This window comes from Akebia trifoliata, chromosome 8 (assembly GCF_017979445.1).
Source record: "Akebia trifoliata isolate Shusen 1 chromosome 8, ASM1797944v1, whole genome shotgun sequence".
In the NCBI taxonomy this organism is placed as follows: domain Eukaryota; kingdom Viridiplantae; phylum Streptophyta; class Magnoliopsida; order Ranunculales; family Lardizabalaceae; genus Akebia; species Akebia trifoliata.
The window spans coordinates 40,089,571-40,114,458 of record NC_141382.1 but is presented as its reverse complement, the minus strand read 5'-3'; the positions used below and the strand labels follow the sequence as shown (position 1 = coordinate 40,114,458).

Here is a 24,888-nt window from a genome sequence, read left to right as displayed (position 1 = left end):
AAATGTGAAATTTAAAGTGGGAAGGGGTGATAAGAGTCGGATTCAGGGAAGATTGGTGGTATCGGGATCGTTCTTTAAAGGAGGAATTCCAGGATTTGTCTGGGATTTCGAACAAAAAAGGGAGATTAATTGGGGATTCTTTAAAAGGAGAAGGGAATGAGATGTCTTGGGATTTCGGTTTCAGAACAGCTTTCAATGATTGGGAACTTGAAAGCTTGGGAAGATAAAAGGAGGTGGGACAGACCTCGAGACGGATTATTTTCGGTGAAATCGATGTACTTAGCCGGAAGTGAAGCGATGAGTGCCACTATCCCTCATGCCTTAATTTGTAGAAAAAAGGTGCCTTCAAAGGTTTCTTTTTTTATTTGGGCAGCAGCGCTTGGGAAGATTCTCACTTGGGATCAACTGAATAAAAGGGGTTTTGTTGGTCCGAATATCTGTTCTCTTTGTAAAAAGGATGGAGAGTCGGCCAACCACATCTTGATCCATTGTACCTATGCACAGCACATTTGGTCTCATTTCTTATTACTGTTCGGGTTAGGGGGCTGCTTCCTTGCTTCGGTACATGGTCTGTTTGGCTCGCTTGAGGAAATGCTTTCGCTAAGTCCAAGCGCATCCTTTGGGGTTTAGCTTCATTCACAATCTGCTGGATCTTGTGGAAGGAGCGAAATGCTCGAGTGTTCGATGAGAAGGAAAAAATCTGTTCAGGATATGATCTTCTCGGTCCTAGCTCTAGTTGTTCATTGGTGCAAGCTCCTTAAAGAATTCAGGGGTATTTTCTTTGAAGATTTTTTTGTCAGATGGGAGAGGGTCTTTAAAGGCTGTATTTTCTGTTCCTGTTCTGTTTCTTGGGTTGGTCACCTCGATCCCCTTTATTAAATTCCATCTTTACCTATCAAAAAAAAATGTAAGATGCATTCTCCATAACCTCAATTGAAATTCATGGAAAAAAATAAGCTGAAAAGTATTGAAAAGATGAAAAAGAGTGCCTTTGACATGCAATCTCAAACCTGGAACATCATAAAAAGAAATATCCACAAGCGGTGGAAACTGTGGTACAGATGGAGGAATGTTCGATGCTCCACAAAAGAAGTCTTCCCACGATGCTGACTTCCACCAAAAGCAAGCATACCCTGTACATCAAGTACCCTTTAACTAACTCAGGCAGGATTGTGGGGAGAAGAATAAAAATAATATGAACCAAAAAAAACTTTAAAAAATCAGAAAATTGTTCATAACATAAAATCATAAATATACGTATATTGGCCTCCAAAAAGGGGTAAAGAAAAAGAAAATGGAAAAAAACATGGGACTTAAGCACAGATGTCCAGGACTAACATAATATCCCAGCAGACATTTGTTTGCATATGTTGACAGCCAAAGTATGACTACTACATTAAATACCATAGTAGGACAATGAAAAGCCATGAATTTGCATATTCACGCTCCTGATATGGCACTAGATCCCAACATAGTCAATTAGAAGAGAGTTTTCACCTAAGCAGCACACAAATTAACAATAATAAATTGCTTCTTGAGCGAAAAATTAAATTTAGAGGTTCTAAGGGTATCAAATGATATCATACCAAAGTATATAATCCTACCCATGTTATGAATCTGCCCTTTAAGCCGCTATTCATTATTTTCATTTTTTTACCCCTTTTCAATGCATCGATCACATGGCTTATGTCCAACCTTAAATGCAACAGTTGAATTATTTCAACTTGCATCATTTCTTGTGATAATGGAACTTTAACAAAAAATGACACTTGAAACTCTAATTTCAAGTTGCATCAACCTTGTACAAGCCAGTAATTAGCCGCTAAGGGATAACAGAGAATAGAAACAGTAACTAGACTGAAATTTATATAAACTAGTAAATTAGACAATGATCTACCAACAGACACAGCTATGGAAAGGACAAAAATGAGTCGTGCTGGAGAGACCTCAAGCTTGTACCTCATATCGCACATCTTGACGTGGAAGTGGATAGGAACCATAGATCCTTTTTCACTCGTATCTCAATGAAAAGCATCTATGGCTCCCATACAGTTTCACGTCAGGATGTGCGATGTGAGGTACAATCTTGAGGTCACTTCAGCATTATTCAACAAAAATATATATAGAATGACAGTGGGAAACAGCAACAGAAGCAATGTCACCTGACAGTGAACGAACTTGCACTAAAACGGCCAATTGAAAGCCAAAAAAACAAAGGGCATGGATTGAAGTTGAGACCAAATTTGAAGATAATTGCATGATTCGGACTCATACAATCAACAACAAACAGTAGGGCAATTTTTAAGACGATGATGATGATCAGAGGTCCCACAGTAGAGCCTAATTATGGGGAAGGTTCAAAATAACATTTCGAGGCAATGCTTCAATCAGGAGAAGAAACAGTGAGAGTCTAGAATAAAACATTTCGAGACAATCCAAAACATCCCTGAAACATTCAATGTTTCCGGCTCAATGTTTCATTCCGATGTCTGTCTAGAACAGAATGCTCCACTGAAACCTTCCAAAATGGAATAAAACTTGACAACCAGATTTTTGGAAACTATTAATGACATAATCCAACAAAACACCAACTCCTTTCCTCAGTAGAGAAAATTCTTACGTGGTGAAAAAAAACACCTACCCTGACGGTGCATTGGCCCCTCTAGGGGGTAGGAATCACACTCAAATTCAAGATGGAATTATCCATGGGGGATCTTTCAACAAAAAATTTGAAAAAGCAAGTACATCAACAAGGGAACAATCCTTTCAGGTTGCCAATTTAATAGGTGTTTCTTTTTATCAGCATGAAAACTTTCAACAGTCCGGCTAGGTTTCTTTTTTATAATCAAAGAAATGGAGGTCGGGCAGACCAATCGAAAGAAAGAACAACAAACCTAAAAAAAGGCAAACAAGCCGCCAAAGAGAAAAAGAACAAGAAATTACCCCATATCTACATTACAAACCCTATCCCAATTAACAAGGAAATCTTTGAAGAAAAAACCCCTAATCTCCTTGAACCTTTTACACCAAAAGAATAACAGTGCTAAGACCTCCACAACCAACACGTTCTCATCATTGCTTTTGTTGTTGAAAGAGCGGTTATTCCTTTCCTTCCAAATCAACCCACAAACAGCAAAAGGAACTAAATCCCAAAGAGTCCATTTTCCTTTGTAAAAGTAATGACTCAACTGACCCTTCCTCTGTAAAAGCACCAAATGACCAAATCTTATAATTTGAAGAATTTCGCCATGTTCACCACCATTTTATCAATGATTCCACTGACCCTTCCTCTGTAAAAGTACAATATTGTGCATGACCTCACCTATTACTGTATTTTTTAGTGGAGCAACTCTTGATTTGGTTGCAGCTCCGAGAAGATTGCCAAACTCTAAAAATTAAAGCATCTAATGCAGGAATGAAGAGAAATTGGTGGAGGTCAATAACATGGGAGCTGATTGATATTAGGAACCATTTACCAAACACCTTCCCGTGGAAGATTTGAAGGGAGAGGCCTTTATCCAGAGAGCATCAGTGGTTAGATAAGTAAATAAGGAAGGTCTTTTTCTGGTTGGTGTCAAGAGATTGAATAGCAAACTCATCATCCTCTTCTCATCAAAAGTGGATAAGTTCGAAAATCCTTCAACTCAGTGGAGGGGATTTGTTGAATTCTTCTCATAAGTATAACGAATTTATTGATCAGATTGATCCAAACTATAAAAAAATTATTGATGGGAGCTAAGAAAGGGTGCAAAGAACGACCCACCAAGGAGGTAGAGGAAGGAGGTTCGGATAACCAGAAAAATAAGAACCCAAAAAACTCTACTCTTCAAGCATTGATGTCCCGGTCACCCACCTAAAACATAAGGTAATTGCCTCTTTTATCTTGATCGAAGGTATCGGTTGGTTGGACGTGAGAAATAGCATGAAATTCAAAGCATAGGTAGATTGCTACCTTCCATTTGTATGTCGCTGATGCTTGTCCACCTTTTACACAATAGGGGACTTGTGGTGGTCTTGTTGGGGTTCATCCTTTAACCTAACAATGGAAAATGTGGAGATTACCTAAGTTAAAAACTATCAGTATGCTACTCGAGAGGAGATTATGAGCCACACAGTTCAACGGTGTGGTAGGAGATTGAGCCAAAGGATAATGTGAAGCCCTTAAATCCACTTGACGAACATGTTGTTAAGAGCCATAGGAAAGCCACAAGAAGGATGCCAGGTGAGTTATTCCTTTCATCCGAAGGGAAAACATAAACGTTGATTTGGCAGGACTAAGCACAGCTGGACTCAGAGAAATTTCTGCTCATGCAACACATGTCCATAGATGAAGGTGGAAAGGTAAAGGTCAGAAGGATTCAAAATTAAAACTAAAGAAATATCAACTGCAACATGTAAAAGATGGGCAATCACCATAGTGATATATACAGAGAATTAGCTCAATCAGGAAGAAAAGAAAATAAATTAATCAGCAGCACTCCAGCAAGATGGGGTTATGGACCAAGAGCATGCTTCAAATCAAAATACGATCCTGCTAGCCACGATGAGTAACAACTTGGATCCACAGCATGCATCAAAGAGAACATTGTTTTTGGATTCAACACATCCAACGTGGTGAGTGATAATTTAGAAGTTGAAAATGGCAAAGTGGCCAGAGATTTGCAGGATTATCTTTGATTCTTTGAAGATAAAAAAATCATTTGAAATTGAAGTCCCAAAATATTTCGAAGGATAAGAATCGCATATCATCCATCCTCTAAAAGAAATTGAAGTCCATGGAAATTGATGTGCATGATGGTAAAAAAAAAAAAAAGAACATGAAGTGAATAAATCTAACATTACACTTACCTGGGTAGTAAAATACAAAGCAAAAGACAAATCAAACATTATCAATAAAAGAACATTCCAACATATATATGGGGTAGCGTTCGCAAGCCAACATTATGTCCTATATGGGTTAAAAGTTTCGGAATGAACTGATTTTTTATGAGATGATCTCTATGGTGAGGAGATCATCATCGCAAAAAATCAGCCCATTCCGAAACTTCTAACCCCATCAAAAGAGGTTTACAAGTTGAAGAATTGTGGACCGTCAATTTTTACCATTCATTTGTAAACCACTTTTGACGGGGTTACAAGTTTCAGATTGGGCTGATTTTTTGTGAGGATGATCTCCTCACCATAGAGATCATCCTAACAAAAAAAGCAGCCCCTTCCGAAACTTCTAACCCATATAGGACAAAGAGTAGGCTCTGTGTTTGCTCACAAATGTTGGCTGCCAAGCGGGATCCATATGCGTGTGTGTGTGTGTCTGTAATAGTCCGTAGAATAACCAACCTTTGCCCTTGGTTTTGGCTTCAGAAAAAATGATGAACTTTTGCGCCATGGCCAACTAAGTTCAAAGCAATGAAGTGACCTTTAAAAAAAATGAAGAATTGAGTTTAGTGGCAATAATTGTTTCTCAAAAGCATAGCTTCAACAAAATCCCTTACCAAAAGTATTCATTGAAATCGTCATAATTTCTCCATGAAGAATGAGGTGCTCGTCCATTATCATTGTTTGCAGCTTCCTGCGTTGTTCCTAGCATGTAAGTTTTTGCAAGATAAACATTTCAAAGGATAAAACTCAATCAACATTCTTGGTGGAACTCATGAATAGTCAATTCCAATATAAGCCATATCCCGCAAAAAAAATTACTTAGGAAGACCATGACTCTAGAAGGTAGAAATGTATTAATAAGGTTTAAAGATGCATCTGAAAGAAGAAAAAAATAACGAGGCCAAAAGAAACTAGTAGAGGAAGAACAATAACTACAGCAAGCTTCTCCAACCCTTTTTTATGATAAGTAGCTTCTCCAACCCTATTTACAACAAGATCCCATCTAAAAAAATCCTCAAAACTGCACTGGTAATTCCTTAGACAACTTTTGACCAGTAATACAGAAGAGCTTTAATATATAGAAGTCGTGAAGAACAAAGATTCCTTTTAAAATCAATTTTTAACATTTGGGATGCCACTCTAGATAAGATTCTGATGGTTGACCTTTCTTTTGATAAGTCTAAATTTTATTTATGAAAACAAAGGAGACAAGATGACCCAATAACAAACTTAACAAAAAAGAGGTGAAGAGAGCCCCTCAGGCCGCCTATAGATCACAAACAAAATCCTCAAAGATATTCCTTTAAACTCTTTGTACACTTTTCCCCAAAGGAACAATACCCCAAGATGGACATCGAAAGATCTTGAATTGCAAGTTCCTTCACATCAAACGTATGTCTGTTTCTTTCCTTCACAATCCACAACAAATGGCAAATGGAAGAATGTTCCAAAGGATCTGCTTTGAGACTTTGCAAGGATAACCCCAAGAGCTCCAAGACTCAAACAGCCTTTTGATTGAATAAGGTAGGCATCCCACTACACTAAAAAGACCAAGGAAGTGAGACCAAACTTCTTGGGCAGTGACTATCTAATTACCTCTAAGAAGATTATTGTTGATTTTTTTTCTCCATTTGCAAGACAAGTAATGAGTCTATAAATCATTTTCTCCTTCATGGTAATGTTGCAAGGGAGTTGTGGTATTGTTTCTCTCTATTACTAAGATGAATAGGACTAAGCCAAGATCAATTGTGGACGTATATAGGGGTTGCTTTACCAATGTTTTCTATTCTAGTGATCGTATATTATGGAGGCTGCTCCCATTTGCAATCTGTTCAGGCCTATGGAAGGAAAGAAATCATATAATTTTTTTTAAATATGAGGTGCATGGTTTTATCTTTTGTATCAAAGCTCTAATGTATAAATGGTCAAGAGAGATTAAAGATTGTCATCTTTGCTACAAAGATTTTGTATTTCATTGGGGCTCAATTGTGTATTGAAAAGGATCTTTTTGAATTTGTAATCCTACATAGGTCTATTTGAACTCTTAGGAGCATTGTACTTCTTTAAGGATACATACCTTTTACTATTTTAGTGCTATACTTTGTACCATAATATTAAATTTCCACAAAATACACCAAAAACATTATCATTTCCACAAGTAGACACAAGATTTAACCAAAACTAACTGTTGTATATATCTCTATGGAAATCACTATTCATTTAGCCAAATATTTGGATAAACATTAAATGTATACCAAAATAATAAAAATTCAGGTGTAAAATTTTGAAGGAAATATTTCAATGAGCAAATATTGACCAAATATTTTCAAAAAAGATGTTGCTAAAATTTGTAAAAATAAAAAAGATGATTAATTACTTGTAAAAGGACTTGTAAAATCACATATAACATGGTAGGATTCAAACTAACTCCAACCTAGCCATCAGTCCCATACACACACACACACACACACAGATATATACATACACACACTCATTGTAGCAACACTATACATTAATTATATATATATATATATATAGATATATATATATATATATTATATATATATATAGATATATATATATATATATATACACACACACACTCATTGTAGCTACGCTATGCATTAATTTTTTTTTTTTACATGCTTTCTGCTTGTACTTCCCAATTGGTCATCTCGACCACTTTATCAATAAATTTGGTCGCTTATCACACAAAAAAATACACATACACTCCTAATACTAGTAACTTATTACTCCTAATAGTGTGTGTGTGTTTATATATATATATATAGCATCTCTTTTTTTTATATACAAAGCATATTAGTACGTTCATACATGCACACTCATATAATCGTCCATATGCTAATTAGATGGAAATATTAATAATTAATTTATACACATTTAAAAATGTATAATGGTGAGTGAAAGTAGTACTAAAACGTTTGTTTGTGTAACCGAAAATTTTACAAGGTCTATAAAATTAATGTAACGTTGCCTAGCAAAAAATGTCTCATTATTCCAATTTCCTGTAGAATATAGTTGGTTTTGGTTGTCACTTCCAGACTTCCACACCCAGATATAGTGGAATGCTAGTAATCTTTCTTTCAACACTTCATGTGAATGTTTATAGTATTTTGATGACTTATGACCTATTTCATGTCTATTTTATCATTTTCTCTAATTTCAATGAGAAGTTAGTCAACAACTCCATTATTTCCAAAATATTTTCATAAAAGCTATTAATTTCCACACAAAGATTTTTTATTTTATTTTTTTTTAGGAAGGGGGGGGGGGAGAGAGAGAGATTTATGGGAATCTTCATTTAAGAAAGAATCTCAGTGATTAGGAGGTATAATCTGTGGCAAACGTCATGATTGAGATACTCACACCCCAACCCTAGCTCGAAAGGATGATCATAGAGTATGGTTATGCTCGAGAGTCGGTATGTTCTCTATCAAATTGTTTTTATTGCTCTTTGATGCCTAAAACAGTTTGGACTTCAAGAATTCCACTAAAGGTTGCATCTTTGTATGGTGTGGAGTGTTGAACAAAATTCTTACGATGGACAATTTTCTCACTAGGGGGGCATTTTAGCCAATCATTGTGCTATGCGTTTTTCTAACGGTGAATCAGTTAACCACCTATCCATTCATTGCGAATTCACATAGTCACTTTGGAGTCATTTCATTTCCCTTTTTAGTCACTATGGATCTTTTCATGTATTCATTTTTTTATTGTTCTACCGTTCTCCATCTAGGTTGCTTAAGGGAATAGAATGACTCATATGGGGGTTAACTACATTCACCATACGTTGGGGCATTTGGATAGGAGACATACCTGGGTTTTTTTCCTTACAAATACATGAAATTTTCTGAGTATATTGGGATTTTTTTATGTAGGACATCTACAGCTTTAAGTAGTTTTCTAATTCTATTAGATTTCTATTTCTATTTCTAGTAGGATTTATATTTCTACTTCTAGTAGGATTTCTATTTCATAATTATGTTAAGAGTACAATTCCTTGTTAGTTTCTAATTTGTTTTAAATTCGTTTTTATTATTTAGACTACAATTAGAAATGCTTAGAAGTCTCCAATTTGAGTTCTAATAGAATTAGAGAGTTAGTATTATGTTATAGATAGGTTAAGAATATTAATTTTTAGTATTTTAGTAGGATTACAAGTTGTTATGATGGAGTTATCTATATATAGAGCTCCAAATCCGAAAATCAATCAATCAATAATCAATTCAATTATCTTTTCTCTTTTAATTACTTTTTTTTAGCTTTATGCTTTATTTTCTTTCAAGCTATTGTTTGTTTATCAATTGAATCTATTGATTCAAATTGATTTTGAGTGTTCCATTGAACACGATCTATCGAATCTATTGATTCACACGCTCCGCTACGTCATTTTTTGTATGGTTGGTGCACTCTGTTTAGTAGAGTTTAACGGCGTCTTCTTCGAGGACTTTGTGTTTAGAGTGAATCCTTACATAAAAGGGGCAGGATAAACAAGGAAAATTATTGTAACTTTTGGTGATGCTTCTTCCTTTCACCAGTTTAATATATATATATATTAAGAGCTCAGTTTGATTAATGATAAAGCAATTTCAAACAATGAAGAAATAAACGCACCGCTGCAACAACTTCGTATAGAGGATAAATAACTTGATCAAGGAAAGAGACGCCATTCTCAGATTTGCAACTATTAGCTGGCTGTGCAAACTGCTGCCGCAATATTTCATCCAGTTCCCTTACCATCTGAACAAATGCAATTAATGTACCAAAGAGAATAAACAGGATTACATCCCCAGAAAAAGAAAAGGTAAGAAAAATGGCAGTTAGCAAGTGAAATATACATGTAAGTATATGTGTGTGTGTACACGCATTGAGTAAAATTAGGCTGTAGTCTATTCATATCCACTTTTTCTTCTCATTTACAAAGAAAAAGCATATACCATTAATAAAATATGTTCTAACTACAATTATCGGAAGTGCTCATCCTCATCCAAATATAATAAGAGGAAATATGGAAGGAAAAGACTAAGCAGAAAATTCAATGTAAGAAACATTCAACATGCGACCTACAACTATCTTCAACATATTTCATAATCAAGGTAAATGAAGCAAATCATTGGAACACAAAGATCATTTAGGAGGAAACCAAAACAAGCTCATATTAATTTATCAAAGATAGAGAAATTTTTTAAATTTTCAATTATTATCTTATCATCAATAACATTGCAGATCCTGTACCAGCACAGAAATTCTAAAGGTTTTAAGTGGGTTCTAAGAAGAGTAAATTTTAATAGAAAATAATCTGATGTTGCCACAGAAAATTAGTTTGTTAAGAATATGAATAAAATTTCACCATGAAATGCAGTTACATCACTGTAAATATCCACTTACATGATGAAATATGTAGCATAAGCATTCCGGAAGAAATCTTATGTTTGCAGCCTCACCCCATATCATAAAGTATAAAGAAACAAATAGTAACTTCTTTTCCCTGCTCACAGCCTCCAAACTGGACAGAACAATATATTAACTGTCAACATTCCATTTCTTCTAAATCAAAAGCACTAGAAAAGTATTTAAAGTATGGATCATATATATTCATCTCTTAAACAAATCCATACTTGCTCCACGCCGGTTGAATACACAAGTAGTTACACCACTTGGTGTAGTTTTCCAGGGATTTTAGAAAAACTATCTGCACAGCACCCTCATCCAATTTCTGCACCAGAAGGAAGGCATGGAGTAGTTAGTTGTAGGACGAAACAGAACAAGCTGAAGGGAATTTATCAAAAGAGAATTCAATAATTCATATGTTTCAATAAATCCACCAACCAACAGAAGAGCAAGGCATCGAGCTGTTTCTTTTTCACTTTCTTTTTCTTTTCTGATTGTTGTGGTGCATCGTGGGTGTGTCCCCACATATAAATAGAGGGCACAGAAAATGTAGAGATTACTTTTTTGTGCCCCTTAAAACTTTTCTCTCCCAATCTCTCTTCTTCTCTCTCTCTTTCTCCCAGGTATAATCCTTACACTAACATGGTATCAGAGGACTTTTAATACCTTAAACTGCTGTAAACAAGGTATTAATCTGCCTTTCTCTTTTTTATTTTCTCTCAAAATGTTGATTTATTAAACCCTAGTGATTTGATTGCAAACAAAGGTTCTAATACTCAGTGTGTGGAGTACATCATTGGTGGTCAATGAAATCCGTTGCTTGGCTCAGCCATATTGGCAATAACGAATATGATAAGATAAGTGTACAAGAATATAAAACTTATTGATAAGATGTCTTGCATATAACTGTTATGGATACTAACTTCTTACAAATCTGATACAGTTGATTAAGGTCGATACTAAACATTAATTGATAAGATGACTGTACAAGAATATTAAACTTGCAATACTTGTTCATCAATCTCACTCAAATAACTTTCCAAAATAATCTGAACACTCCATGATCCATTCAGACCCGAAACTGGGTTTCGGAGTTTGCATAGATGGACCAAGTAAATTCAAAACCGGTGAGTGAAGACAGGGTACACACTCTTCCTAATTAGAGAGGTTACCCCACTCTGCTATTGGTAAGGTGCTCACAAGAGGATACCAAATGCATAAGAGGATCCAGTCCCTTTCACTCTGACCACTATCTTTTTAAAAGCAGCTAGCTCACTGTGCTCATTCTATTTTATATTTAAAAACTTTTTCACCATAATAGATTTCAATTTATTCGAAATGATACAAAATATAGTAAACACAGCTCACAAGGCGCCCACGCTGGTGCCAGAACCGGAGGAAGAAATAACAACCTCTATCTATCACTGTTTCCAAGAACAGAAACATTTAATTTCGCAATTGTAATCACTGTACACCAAAGCTTCCATTCCCGAGAAGAACCGAACAAAAAATAAACACATCAGATTTGCACCAATAAAGACGGCAATACAGAATCTAGTAAACAAACCTAAGTCTAGTGCGAAAGTTCCATTGGTTAATAATTGAAGAAAAACTGAAAAGTGTGGCACTTAACATGCAATTAAGGGACTGAAAGACAACTACAAAGATTTGTATGAAAGAAATTAAGGTTTAGAGAGAATTTTAAGCATTGCATACATAAAATGATGAACAAATAGAATAAGCCCAGAGAAATACCATGAAAAAAAAAAAACAAGATATGCTAATGTAGAGCGTCTTTGAAAAGAAACCTGACCAAATTAAATAATATAATGTTATCATGACACCTACTGGTTCAATTTCATCTGGAATGCCTAAACGAGATTGCTCATTAGAAAGGAGGTGAATAATATGCTCCCGCTGGTTGGAAACATTGTCCTTCTGCCAAAAAACCAAATTTAAAGGTGTTCAGACTTGGGTAACATGTCATCAATGAGACTGTAAACCATACAGCATATAGTCTAAAATAAATAGCCCAAAAATAATTCAAATAACTTGTACCCACTGCTTTCAAGAACTTGTATATATTAAAAGAAACTAGATATTATACACAGATGATTTTCAATAAACTGTTAGTGGTTATCAAGTATTGGACTATGAATTATAAGAGCAGTTACTGTAAATCAGCATAAACTAACAGTTTATATTACATCAAAGAAAATAAGTCAACACATGATTCCGGGAAACGACTAAATAAAATATGGGGAAACAATCATTAAAGAGGAAAAAGATACCATAAATTTGGCAAATGGTGAATGTGTAATAAGTAGAAAAAAGTGTGTTATAATACCTATACGCTTTACATGAACTAGGAATGAGCCAATATCGCAATTTCAATACCGCTGCTACCACCATAGCCATTGCCCCCTTCCTCCCCCCCCCCCCCCCCCCCACACTAAAACCTCTGCTCCTTGACGGAACGGGAGGTGACCTTCGCTACACTCACCACTGGGAAGCCTCCTGGCAGGTATCGGCTTGTTCTATTCTGATGTTATTCTTCTTTTTCTTTTCTATGAAATATCGTGATCATAGAAAACTAGTTCAATTAATTTCTACACAGAACATACCCTAACAGACATACAAATTCAATTGAAACGCAACAAAGTATTGATTGACCAAAACACTATTATGTGACAACAAAGAAGGTGGAAATGAAATAGAGAATCCATTGACCAACAGAGAAAAAATTTATATATTTGAAGAAAAAAACATGCCAACAGTGTATCCAATAGATTCTAGTTCCTGGTAGAATTCAGAGCTACCTGTTTCTCCCCAGATAATCCCGACACTAGGTAGGTATTCTAGGAATATAGACGACCACCTAAGTGATCACCTATCTCCAAAGGCTTGCAGAAGGAGTAACATTTGAAACCAAGTGAAAGAACTTTTGAGTAACACATATGGATCTCTACCAGACTAGATAAGTAATTAGTAGTGGAAATGGGTCTGCAACCAGGGCTCTACTGTAAGTCAAAATTGTAGCATTCTAAAGCTAACCCTGATCCAATAAGGTTACTGAGAGAAGGGAAGACCAAGAAAATTGGGTAAGAGTAAGAAACTCTATGATTGGACCAACAGTGGAATCATCACCCATGATTGTTAAGGTGATCCGCAATGAAGATCTTATCAAACAAAGTTGTTCCAGTGAAACCTTTAACAAGTAGAAGCCTCATATGGCTTCCAGTGGAGAACTATCCGCCAACAAATCCCCCAATACCTCATAAAAGAATCACATGGAAAACAATACCTTGGGTCCTTGCACCATTTTGGATTGTCCTGTTCCCTTGGATCTATGTAACCCACATCCAAACAATTAAAAAGCCAAATACATTCTTTATTTCTTCTGAACATAGAATTTTGCACAATTTCTTCATTTTCTATTTGACAAAACAGTAACTTACACACATGTTCTTTAAAATGACTAGCTCGTAGAGCCAAGGGAAAAGCACACATGATTTTCATCCCAGGGATATTGAATTGCTGCATTGACAGTTCATCATTAAGAGTGCCTTGTACCAACTATTTAGGGTTTGCTACAAGGATGTTCCTTCACTCCATTCCAGTATGTGACGTTGTAACTTGGAAGTTAATAAAAGAAAACCTTAAACAAAACCATCCAAAGGACAACTGTTGAATATATTAAAAACCGAGACAAGTTTTCTATAAATAGGAAAAAAAATTGTCTACAGTAAAGTTAAAAAACAATCCTTTGACAAACAGTTTTCATAACTACTTACAGAACCACATGTTCTGTAATCTATGGACCCAAGGTATTTAGAACATGACCAGAGACCTATGAATAAAGACATTGATAACTGTCTGGTACTTGCCAAATGTACTTGTCACATTTAAAGCACCTAAAAACAAGATATCTTCCTAATAGAGAACCACATGAGATACATCAACAAGACCTTATCCATCTAGCCACAAACCTGGAATCCAAAAGTGTAATGCAGAAAATCGAGTATGTCAGCATTTCTTGAGGCAGGAACAGAAAAATCTGCAGGCAACTTAGGCAATTCTCTGAAGTACCTCAAAGCTGACACTGCTGCCCGTACCTGACAATAAACTACATGGATTAGAGGATTAACACAAGGGTTAGAAACCTGAGACCTAACAACAGAAACTACTTTACCTCAGGAAAAGAAACAATCACATTTGTTACAGTCGAAACATCCATAGGTATAATGTTATAAGCAACTAGGTCCTCTGTCATTGCTGCATCGGATTCAATCACTCGTTTCAGCTGAAAAGTCAAACAGACAAATCAATCGAAGCAAGAAAGTGTATAACTACATTACATGCAAACAATTCTATTTTTGGACAAGTATCATGCTAGAATTATATGTATATAAATATATTTTAACAAAATCTGGCACAACAAGAATCGCAAAGTCAAGCAATGGTACATATTGATGGGAAAAGATAAACAAAAAACGAACACCTGCAAAGACTCCGTTTCAGAAATACTCAAATGAAAAGTACTTAACAGGGATTAGAAATCCAACCTCTTCAGGGATCAACCTTTCTGCATCCTCCGGAGATACCTCCCTAGTAAGCTCCTCCAATACTGTCCCTAAAACCTTTAGATTTGCAAAAACCCTTTTCCGTTTGACAGTTTTACGCTGCAGTCTAATTTTTTAGGAAAAAATATTATTCAAAACTTAACTATAGAAATAAATGAAACGCAACAAAAGTAAATAAATAAAGGTGAACAAAAAATCAAAGGCATTTGGGTGTGAGAATGATTGAGCAATATTGTGCCCAATTACGAATAACCAAGTGGAATAGTACAAGTGAATGTCTACATGGGTTAAGTCTAGGTCTCATGATACTCCAAAAAGCCTTGATCCATTTTCCATAGTGGAAGAATTAAACTAGGAGGTGGATGAGTTGGCCTCCCTGATGAGTTGGTTATAGCAGAGACCCTGTTTCTGCAGGCTCAATGGATATAAGAGTTTGGAGGGAGGCAAAAGATGGTATTTTTTCAGTGTGATCTCTTTACAGATCCCTAATCGAGGATGGGGCTCCAAATTTTCCAGCAGTTGCCATATGGGGACCAAAATTCCAATCAAAAACTGCCTTTTTTTTATTTAGACTGCAGCGTGGGACAGTATTCTTTCCATGGATGGGTCAGTTAGTTATCTCTTATTGCATTGTGCGTGGGCTATGGAAATTTGGGGCTTATTTGGCGTTGAAGGATGCCTCCCTCGTTCGGTGAAATCCCTCTTCAAATCTTGGCCGAGTATGGGAGCCTTGTTTATGGGGGTGAAACGCATTTTGTGGTCTATTATCCCGTTTGCAGTTTGTTGGGGGAGTGAAAAGAAAGAAATCCATCGTGTCTTTGATGGGAAGGAAGTAACCCCTCGATGAAATTGTAGTGTCAATCAAAGGTTTCCTATTTTCGTGGTGTAAATTTTTTGTTGAGTTTAGAGAAGTCTTTTTTGAAGACTTCATGGGGAGATGGGATTGGAGGGACTAATCATTTCCATTTTGGAGCAAACTCTATAAGGAGTTTAAAGGGGTGTTCTTTGAAGATTTTGTGGTTAGGTGGGATAGGGTTTGTTCCTTGTCTCGAGAGTAGTTTGCGGGCGCTGTTGGTTTTCGTATTTTAGCTTTGCTTCTTTTCTGTGTTTTGGGTTGGTCTCCTCGACCCCCCTCGTTTGTTCTGGGTTAATAAAATTATCTTTATCGATCAAAAAAAAAAATTGGGATTGGGAGTGTAGATTGTCTTAGTTATTTAGGTTGGTCTGTTTGCACTCTTTTCGTAGGTCATCTCGACTACGTTTTAATATAAGTTGCAAATACCTATCAAAAAAAAAAAATCTTGGGGATATGGAATTGGTTTTGTGGTATTTCATCTTCATAGGGTGTGGTATGTATGAATTTTCCTTCCGTACCATTGGTTGGTAACCTCGACCTCCACATCTAATTAAATCTTTACTTATCAAAAAAAAAAAAGTAATTAAATTCAAACAACCAAGATCATATACAAACACACTCATGCACTAGTTAGGTCCACTCTTCTAGTAGTACATCCAACATAATGTAAAGACCAGAGCAAGGAATCTCAAACTCAGTAAGTCATCTGCTTACTCAAATGGAAACTCATATGACTGAAGTTTTCTCACAATTTGCATTTAAGCAAAAATAAATAAATAAAACCAGGGACTGCCATTAGAAAGGGAAAAAAATTACACAACTTACTTTCTAACATGTTCATAGTATCTTCGAACATTGTAAAAGATATTGAAATGCATGAATATGTGACAATAAAGAGAATAAAAACCACAAAGAGATGAATAATTGCAAGAGAGAAAAGGAAAAGGGAAAAATAGAATATGGAGAAAAAATGCAAAGAGAGAGAGAGAAACTAAAGCCAAACATTTAATATGAACACACTAGTGCTAGTCAGAATACATACTCTCCAAGGTTACCACTGAAACCACCCGACTCCCTCAACTTCATTTCATCCTCACGTAGCTCGTCTACTTTGTGCCTCTCTCTGTACGTCTTGTAAAATTCCCGCAAGCGAGTAATGTCCTGGCTCCTATCTATACCCCCACCTTCCCTTTTTGCAAGTTTTTGCTAGAAATTTGTTCAGAAGCGACAGAAAGCACAAAAAATTCAAAAACAATAATAACAACTCAAAGCTTTAGCAGGCAAGTACTCCATAGAAAGTGAATAGTGCACAAGGCATATCATACTTCCCATAAAGTGCAAAACCAAAATTTTCTATTTCTGTGAGTAAACATCCACCTTGATGACAGACATTAGACCAGTCTTGAACTGTAAAACACCTCTGCCCTCGCTATTAGGGTCCAAGTTTTGAGCCAATGTGTAAGCATGCTCACATACTGCAGTAGACAAACAGAACCAAAAGAAATGCATTTTAGTTCGGGGATGGGGTACTGCTGCTAGGAGATGTGGTATACAGAAATAGATATTGAGTATGAACTAAAGTAAGCAACCATATGATTCAAGTGTTGGACCGAAAAAAAAAAACATTAAAGAATAAAAAATTTAAAATTTAAGAAAATATGTTAAGAAGTACAAACATTATTTCTCGGTAAATGAAAGGGATAATAAGAACGTCCGTTTTAGTTACCAAAAAACCCGCAACTACGAACTAATTTTGCTTCTTTGCTAAAATGACTGTGGATTGGAGTAGCTATTTCATATGCCCCAAACCGTACACAAAATTGAACACTTGCCATGGCCCATGAGCATTCCACATCAGTTTCCATGGACTCGTGGGAAGCGTTTTGAGGAGTGAACAAGAAAATAAACACCACTAGAAATTAAGAAGAAGGGTTGAAGACACAAATTATCAAACCAGGCACAAGATAATGGTCAATGAATTGGTTAGAGATTGGCCATCTGCTTTGTTTGTTTTTCTTTTCTTTCCTTTTTTTCGGATAGATGAGATAAGCAATTTGTTGACAGCTACCAAGAGAACAGTAGCATTTCCACATTCATAGATATGCAACTCAAAATGTCATGGAATGGCAATCTTCAGTATTCTAAGCATGTATTAGTTCGGAATTTCTTTTGGAAGTACAACCCTTTGCCCTTTTAGGCTCTTCGCAACCCTTGTTTATTTTTTATAAACTATTGACCAGTTGATGCAGGACTATGAAACTAACTAAGATGTTGATTCTAAGATAACAATGGAATTACCAAGGATAATGAAGACCATATACTACTACAATCTACCACAGAAAATAAGAGAACTTTAATAAATAACTAACAAATAATTTGAAGCAATGTTTTAGTCATGTCAGGCTGGATCTAAAAATTAAATTGATGGATCTTATGAAAGATAGGACTTCCAACTAGACTAACGTAGGGTTTGGTAGGTTCAACTAGGTGTAAGGACTCTAAAGGATGTTGGTTGGGATTAATTTAGTGTTCAGAAGCAGAAAAATTGAAAGAAACTAGAGGAAGATGAAAAAGAAGAAGAAAAATATAAGAGTTGTAACTTTGAACCAAGAAGTAAATGGAGGAGATTGATGTATCTTGTTCACCAAGTTGAATGCCCCAACATTCAAGCAAATCAGAAAATTTTTTAATAAAATTTTTATTCGAAGCTCTTCTAAATTAATATAAAGATGTCTTTAATAGTAAAACAAAACCCTAAAGAGTAAAATACCTAAGCTACACTTAATTTAAAGATAAAAAAAACTCTAATTTTCTTAATTTTATCTACCGTAAATTTTATTTTTTCTTTTTGATAAGCTATCTACCTGATTTTTTCAACCCATATAAATCTAATGAAAAGATATAATAAAATTATCAAACTACCACCAAACATTTATACTAGGATCATGGGCTAATAAAACATAAAAATAATTTCAAAAAGAAAATTAAATAAATCTTAAGCATTCTAACATTGTGATCATTTATTGGTCAGTCGAACTCATCCAACAAGTCCTACTCAATTCAAAAACAACCCACATGCACTCTCCAATGTAGAGTCTTCAAAAGATTTTGCATATGAGGTCTTCAAGTCTGACGTAGCGGAAGCGTGTGAATCAATAGATTAGATAGGTTGTGTTCAATGGAACACTCAAAATCAATTTGAATCAATAGATTTAATTGATAACAAGTAATAGCTTGAAAGAAAAAGAAACATAAAGCTAAAAAATAATTAAAAGAGAAGATAATTGAATTGATTATTAATTGATTGATTTATTATTAATTTTCGGATTTGAAGCTCCTTATATAGATAACTCCATCATAAAAACTTGTAATCCTACTAAAATACTAAAAATTAACATTCCTAACCTGTATATAACATAATACTAACTTTCTAATCCTATTAGAACTCAAATTGGAAACTTTTAAGCACTTCTAATTATAGTCTAAATAATAAAAACGAATTTAAAATAAATTAGAAACTAACAATGAATTGTACTCCTAACATAACTATGAAATAGAAATCCTACTAAGAGTAGAAATAGAAATCTAATATAATTAGAAAACTACTTAGAGTTGTAGATGTCCTACATCAAAGTCCCCTTCATTGCTATCACCGATCCACAAGGGAACTTATGGTTCCACCCTCCTATGATAAGGAGTGATGATCGGATGTCCTCATCACCACCAATTCAAAATATTACACATATTACAAATGAAAAATAGATAATTGTGATAAAAGTATCTAAAACACCCCTGCCACATGTCACTAAAGGACTTCAAGTGTTAAAATAACCTCCCAAACTGAGCACTATTGCCATTCAAATACAATCCAACAAATATCAAATGGTAATATAACTCCCTTTCTTCTTTTCTTTTCTTTTCTTTTTTTTTTTTGATAAGTGTAAAATTTCAATTAAAAAGAAGAAATAAAGTACAAGAGGCCAAGATAGCCCCCAAACAAAGAGGAAAAAGCAAAACAAAAACAAAAGCCCTCAAAGATTCATGAAGCACATAAGGAATCCCATCTGAATAGGAAGGAAAACGGAGATCTCCAGTCTCCATAAAATAGTATCTTCTGGTAGACCATATTCACATTCTTGATGTGATTCTTGATAACGAAATTTTGTGACCTGCGGTTGATCACGTTGATTATGTGGTAGTCAACCTTCAAATACTCCATTCGATTCCCTCAAACTCAGAAAAAAGAAACCCCCATAAAATCTTTATTCAAATTTGACAAAAAGTAAATCAAGCCCAAGATATCCTTAATCACAACATGGACAGTACTCTCCTTACCCTGAAACACTCTTTTATTTCTCTCTTTCCAAAGACCCCAAGTAATGGCCGAAGGAAGATTAGCCCACAAACGTCTTTTTCTAAGATAGAATGTATTAAAACTCCACCCTTCCAACAAATGTAAAAAGGACGAGGAGATCAAGTGGGTGTTTGATACCGCTTCAAAAGCAGTTTTTTACTGCTTTTTGGTGTCAAAACGCAATTATGTGCCGCAATGCGCGTTTGATAACACTTCAAAAATCTGCGTTTCGAAGTTTTTTTTTTTTAACCGCAGTTTTGAAAAGTAGATGAAAAGAGCTTCGCACAACCGCGTTTAAAAGCGTCGAAGTGAAATGCCGTAAATACCCTTCATGATTTTTAATATTTCCAACAATAGTCCGCGACTAAACCTATCATTCTCTCTATCATTTTCAATCTATCGTGAACCTTCGATTTCAACAGCAACAGTGACCCACACCATTGACGACGACCAACGTTTTTCCGATCGATCCCATTGACAACAACGACGTTGCTTTTGTTCAATCGAAACCCATCGACGATGACCAGTTGTTTTCATTCAACCTAAACCCATCGTTGACAAGTCCATTTTTCGTTCAACCTAAACCCGATCAAGACGACGACCACGATCAACGCCATTGACGACGACGACACGAAATCTGATTGAACTAAATCCATCCGCTTAACCCCTTTTCCAATCAACACCTTCCGATCTCTTCCCACAACAGCTTCTTACAGCATCTCTGTGAGCTCTCTCTCTCTCTCTCTCTCTCTCTCTCTCTCTCTCTCTCTCTCATCAATCTCAATTTCTGTTATTGATTCTTAACGAAATTGCAACTTGAAGGTTGGATTAACAGAAATTTTTCTCTCTTTCTAATTGCTTGGTAGATTTTGTTTAGATGTTGAGATTAGAAAATTATATTAATTCTTCTCTTTTGTGACATCCTGTTTGAACTGGTCATGGGATTTTTTTTTCCCTATAATATACTGTGATAGATTATGTTTTGTCGACGATTACTGCCTTATATTGTTGAATTTCTTATTCTGATATGACATACTGGGAATTTGGAGACTAATTTGTGAAACCAGATGTGGAATGATTGTTTGTTATAAGACAGACCTTTGTGTCTGAAAGAGACGATAACAAAACAATTCTAGATACATCTAACACTAACAATTCTGAAAACATTTGAGGCCATTAATACAAAAATAGTCAATATTGTCCAAAATTTGGTAATATGTTTTAGCCACCTTAATTTTTTTTCTTTCCAATTTTAAATATTTTTATATAAGTTAATTTTATGTATATGGGGCTTATGCTTCAAGGCTTAAGTCTCGTGACGCTAGTTGTTCAAACACCTTGCCTCGCACCTTAGCATCTGAAAACATTGTTTTCTTTGGTATGAGAATATTTTGCATGTTGAAGTACAAAGTGACTATGCTTCCAATATTTTTAAAGAGGATCTGTTTTTATTTTTATTTTTTATGTGAAGAGGTTTTTTTTACCATTGTCAGATGGAAGATATAAATTCAAAAGGTACGAAAGCATATTGGACATCCAAACAACATGAAGTTTGGGTTGACATCTACTATGAATTAGTTAAGAAGGGGAAGAGACCACATAAAGTGCTTGACAAGATCGGTTATAGAATCTTGGTCAATGAGTTTTAAAAAAAAACTAATGTTTACTATGATAGAGAGCAAATGAAGAACAAGTGAGATAGACAAAAAGGCATTTCGAGACGTTGGAATAAGATTTGCACGAATATTGTCGTCTCTTATGATGTTGAGACCGGTATATTAGATGCAAGTGAGGAGTGGTGAGGAGTGGTGGGATGGGTGGTTAGATGTACATTTTTTGTTAATTTTTCCTTTTATTTATTTTAGGATTTTTGTCTCCTTATGTAATTTAGGATTTTTATTTTTTATAATATCATCCAAAAGATGCAATATTATTGTTGCCTGCATGGCATTGCACAATTTTATCAGAAAACATGTCATTATTGATGAAGAATTTGCTCGATTCGAGAAAGAATAATCAATGGAAGAGAAAAAAAAAGGCATCACTGATCAAGAGTATCCAGTTTCCCCATCAGTAGGTCGTCAGGGTCAACAAACAGTGAAAATACATAGGAATTCAATAGCTAATGCCATTTTTACTGGCAATCATTAATATATTTTCATATTATGTTTTTTTACTTTGTATTGTAAATGTAAATACTATTATTCGATGTTAGGATAAAGATTATACTATTTTTAAGTATATTTCCAAGATTCCATGCTTATTTATTTATTTTTTGTGTATAATGCATAGCATTGATGGCAAACTATACTTATCCACCATGTTGTTCATGTGGTCGAGTGATGACATTAGTCACAAATAAAACAAAAGAAAATTATGAGAGGATGTTTTATAAGTGTCCATCTTGACAAGGAATATCTTATTGATATTAATGTTGGGTGTGTATCTATGTAATTAGATTGATATTAATTCATGTGTTATTTTACTTCATAGAGACATGCAGGGTCTTTTGTGTGAGTAGATGAAGTTGACATTATCAATGATAATGTCACTCAAGATAAAGTAATAGAGTCAAATAAGAAAATTGAAAAATATATCTTGTATGCATTTGTTGGATGTATATTTTTATGTTTTTATTTATTTCAATTTTACTTATTATATTAGCTATGGTTATTATGTTTAAATGATGTCAAAATATAAACGAGATGTTATGTGGACGTGTTATGCATATAAGATGTAATGTGGATGTTAGATTGTGTATTATGCAGGTATTTTGTTTATCAGAAAATTTTCATATGTCCATTTTTAATAAGAGATAATGCCGAAATTTCTAAAGAATTATAAAAAATTTTATATTTTTTTGTAGAATTATAAACTTTTTAAAATTAAATTTTTTATAATTTTTTTATATAAATTTATTATATTTATATATATTTAGTGTAATTATATATTTATAAGGGTATTCTAGTAATTTTTTATGCATTCTAGGTGTATTATCAACATTGCGTATTATGCAGGTATTTTGTTTATCAGAAAATTTTCATATGTCCATTTTTAAAAGATGTTGCCGAAATTTCTATAGAATTATAAACTTTTTAAAATTAAAATAATTACTTTTATAAATTTTTTATATTTATATATATTTAATGTAATTATATATTGATAAGGGTATTCTGGATATTTTTTATGTATTCTGAATGCATTATCAACCTTAAAGGTATTTTGGTCATTTTACCCTCATACAGCAGAATCCAGCAGTGGTATCAAACAATAATTACCAAATTTTAGTAAACAACACAGCACTTTTACAAAGTTCTATCAAACAAACTTTTCAGTGTTCTAGCTTTTTACAACTATTTCTAACAGCAGCTTCTTATAGTAGAATCTGACAGTAGATTCTAGCAATTGTATCAAACAGGGCCCAAGTTATCCAAGGTTAAAATCCTCCCTAAAGAAGAAAACCAAAAATAGAAAGAAACCTTCGAAGGAATAAGAGTGAACCAAATAATCGATTTGGGGAACAATACCTCAAACGAGGGAAGTAAGGCTTTATAAAAAGATCTAACAGCAAACCTCTTGTCCTTACTCTTAAACCATTCTCTTCTATCCTCAACATTCTCCCAGATTTGGTAAGTATCAAGGAGATCTAGAAAAGATATCACCTCAGTTAACTCTCGATCATTAAAGTTCCTCCTAAATCCCAGATCCCAAGCAGAGTTAGTCTCATTACGTATCCGAAAATGTTGTACCAAACAATTCCTTTTTAAAGAACAAGTGTACAAAGAAGGGTATTGATTTGATGGAGATGAATTCTCACACCATCTGTCCTCCCAAAACTTGACTTTATCCCCCTTTTCTTAGTCTTTACATATAGATTTTTAGATCTTAACCTGGCTCCAAAACAAATAGTTTCCCAATCTAAACTTGGCACACAATGAATCAATCAAGGATCTTGTTATTCTGTGTGAGTTGACTATTCAAAGAAAGGTTTTTTGAGTGATGTCGTAGTAGTAATGACACCATCAAGAGTTCCCACGATCAATCTTTTTAGGATGGACATGTCAGATCAATTAGAGGCTCATAAGATATGTGTTACAAGAACTTTGAAAGCATTGCAATGAAATATTTCCCTTCCAAGTGATTTATCAAACTTTATTGGTCATTTTGCAATTAGATGTTTTTAGGAATCCACGGATCCTACTTCCAGTGCATTCATTTTTCCTGCCTCAATCATTGGAGTTACTAAAAACGTGTCCAAGTGGCATTCTCTTTTCAAAGTACTTCTCTAGACAAAGCTCTTAATTTTTTATCACCCAAGGGTGGTGGAGTTATTATTATTAACTTATGTTGCTTTTACTAGTTACAAATTTGCAAGTAAGTTTAACTTCTCATTTATTTTTTTAATTTGTTCAAAGTCCATTGGGCATTGCCTTACTCAGTATTGTACCTATTCGAAGTTGGTTATTATCTTTGTCTTCTCTAGTGTAACTTGGAGAAGATAATCGTTGCAATTGGTTGGGGTACTAGGAAAGAGCACAAAAAATGTTGATTGACGGGAAAGAGGAAGACACAATCTATTCTATTATTTATTTTTTTCATTGCTTTTATTTTAAAGCCATTGAGTTTCTTGTTTATGTAATTTTGTGATGATGATCTTCGAGTTGCTCCTTGTATTGTGTTGGATCCGTCAATAGGGTAAAAAAATCAAAGGATCCTATAAATATGTATAGGTCTCTAGGCCAATAATAGAAGTTTCAACTCTATTTGGAGGTTTTTTGTAGAATGGGTGCCAAATTTGAATGATC

General features: G+C 34.6%; 1 protein-coding gene across 2 annotated transcripts in view; it reads right to left on the bottom strand.

The window, feature by feature from the left end:
- Positions 1–24,888, bottom strand: part of GSL10 (glucan synthase-like 10) — a 91,073-nt gene that overhangs the window by 64,003 nt on the left and 2,182 nt on the right. For both annotated transcript variants that reach the window (XM_086452007.1, XM_086452006.1), the window contains exons 3-14: positions 17,107–17,204; positions 16,772–16,935; positions 14,856–14,979; positions 14,483–14,593; positions 14,280–14,405; positions 12,139–12,228; positions 10,518–10,615; positions 10,288–10,405; positions 9,514–9,639; positions 5,493–5,569; positions 5,338–5,416; positions 1,011–1,133 (exon numbers count right to left, since the gene is read on the bottom strand). In XM_086452007.1, the coding sequence (XP_086308133.1) occupies positions 1,011–1,133; positions 5,338–5,416; positions 5,493–5,569; positions 9,514–9,639; positions 10,288–10,405; positions 10,518–10,615; positions 12,139–12,228; positions 14,280–14,405; positions 14,483–14,593; positions 14,856–14,979; positions 16,772–16,935; positions 17,107–17,204 (1,334 nt within the window). The remainder of the gene's footprint in view (positions 1–1,010; positions 1,134–5,337; positions 5,417–5,492; positions 5,570–9,513; positions 9,640–10,287; positions 10,406–10,517; positions 10,616–12,138; positions 12,229–14,279; positions 14,406–14,482; positions 14,594–14,855; positions 14,980–16,771; positions 16,936–17,106; positions 17,205–24,888) is intronic.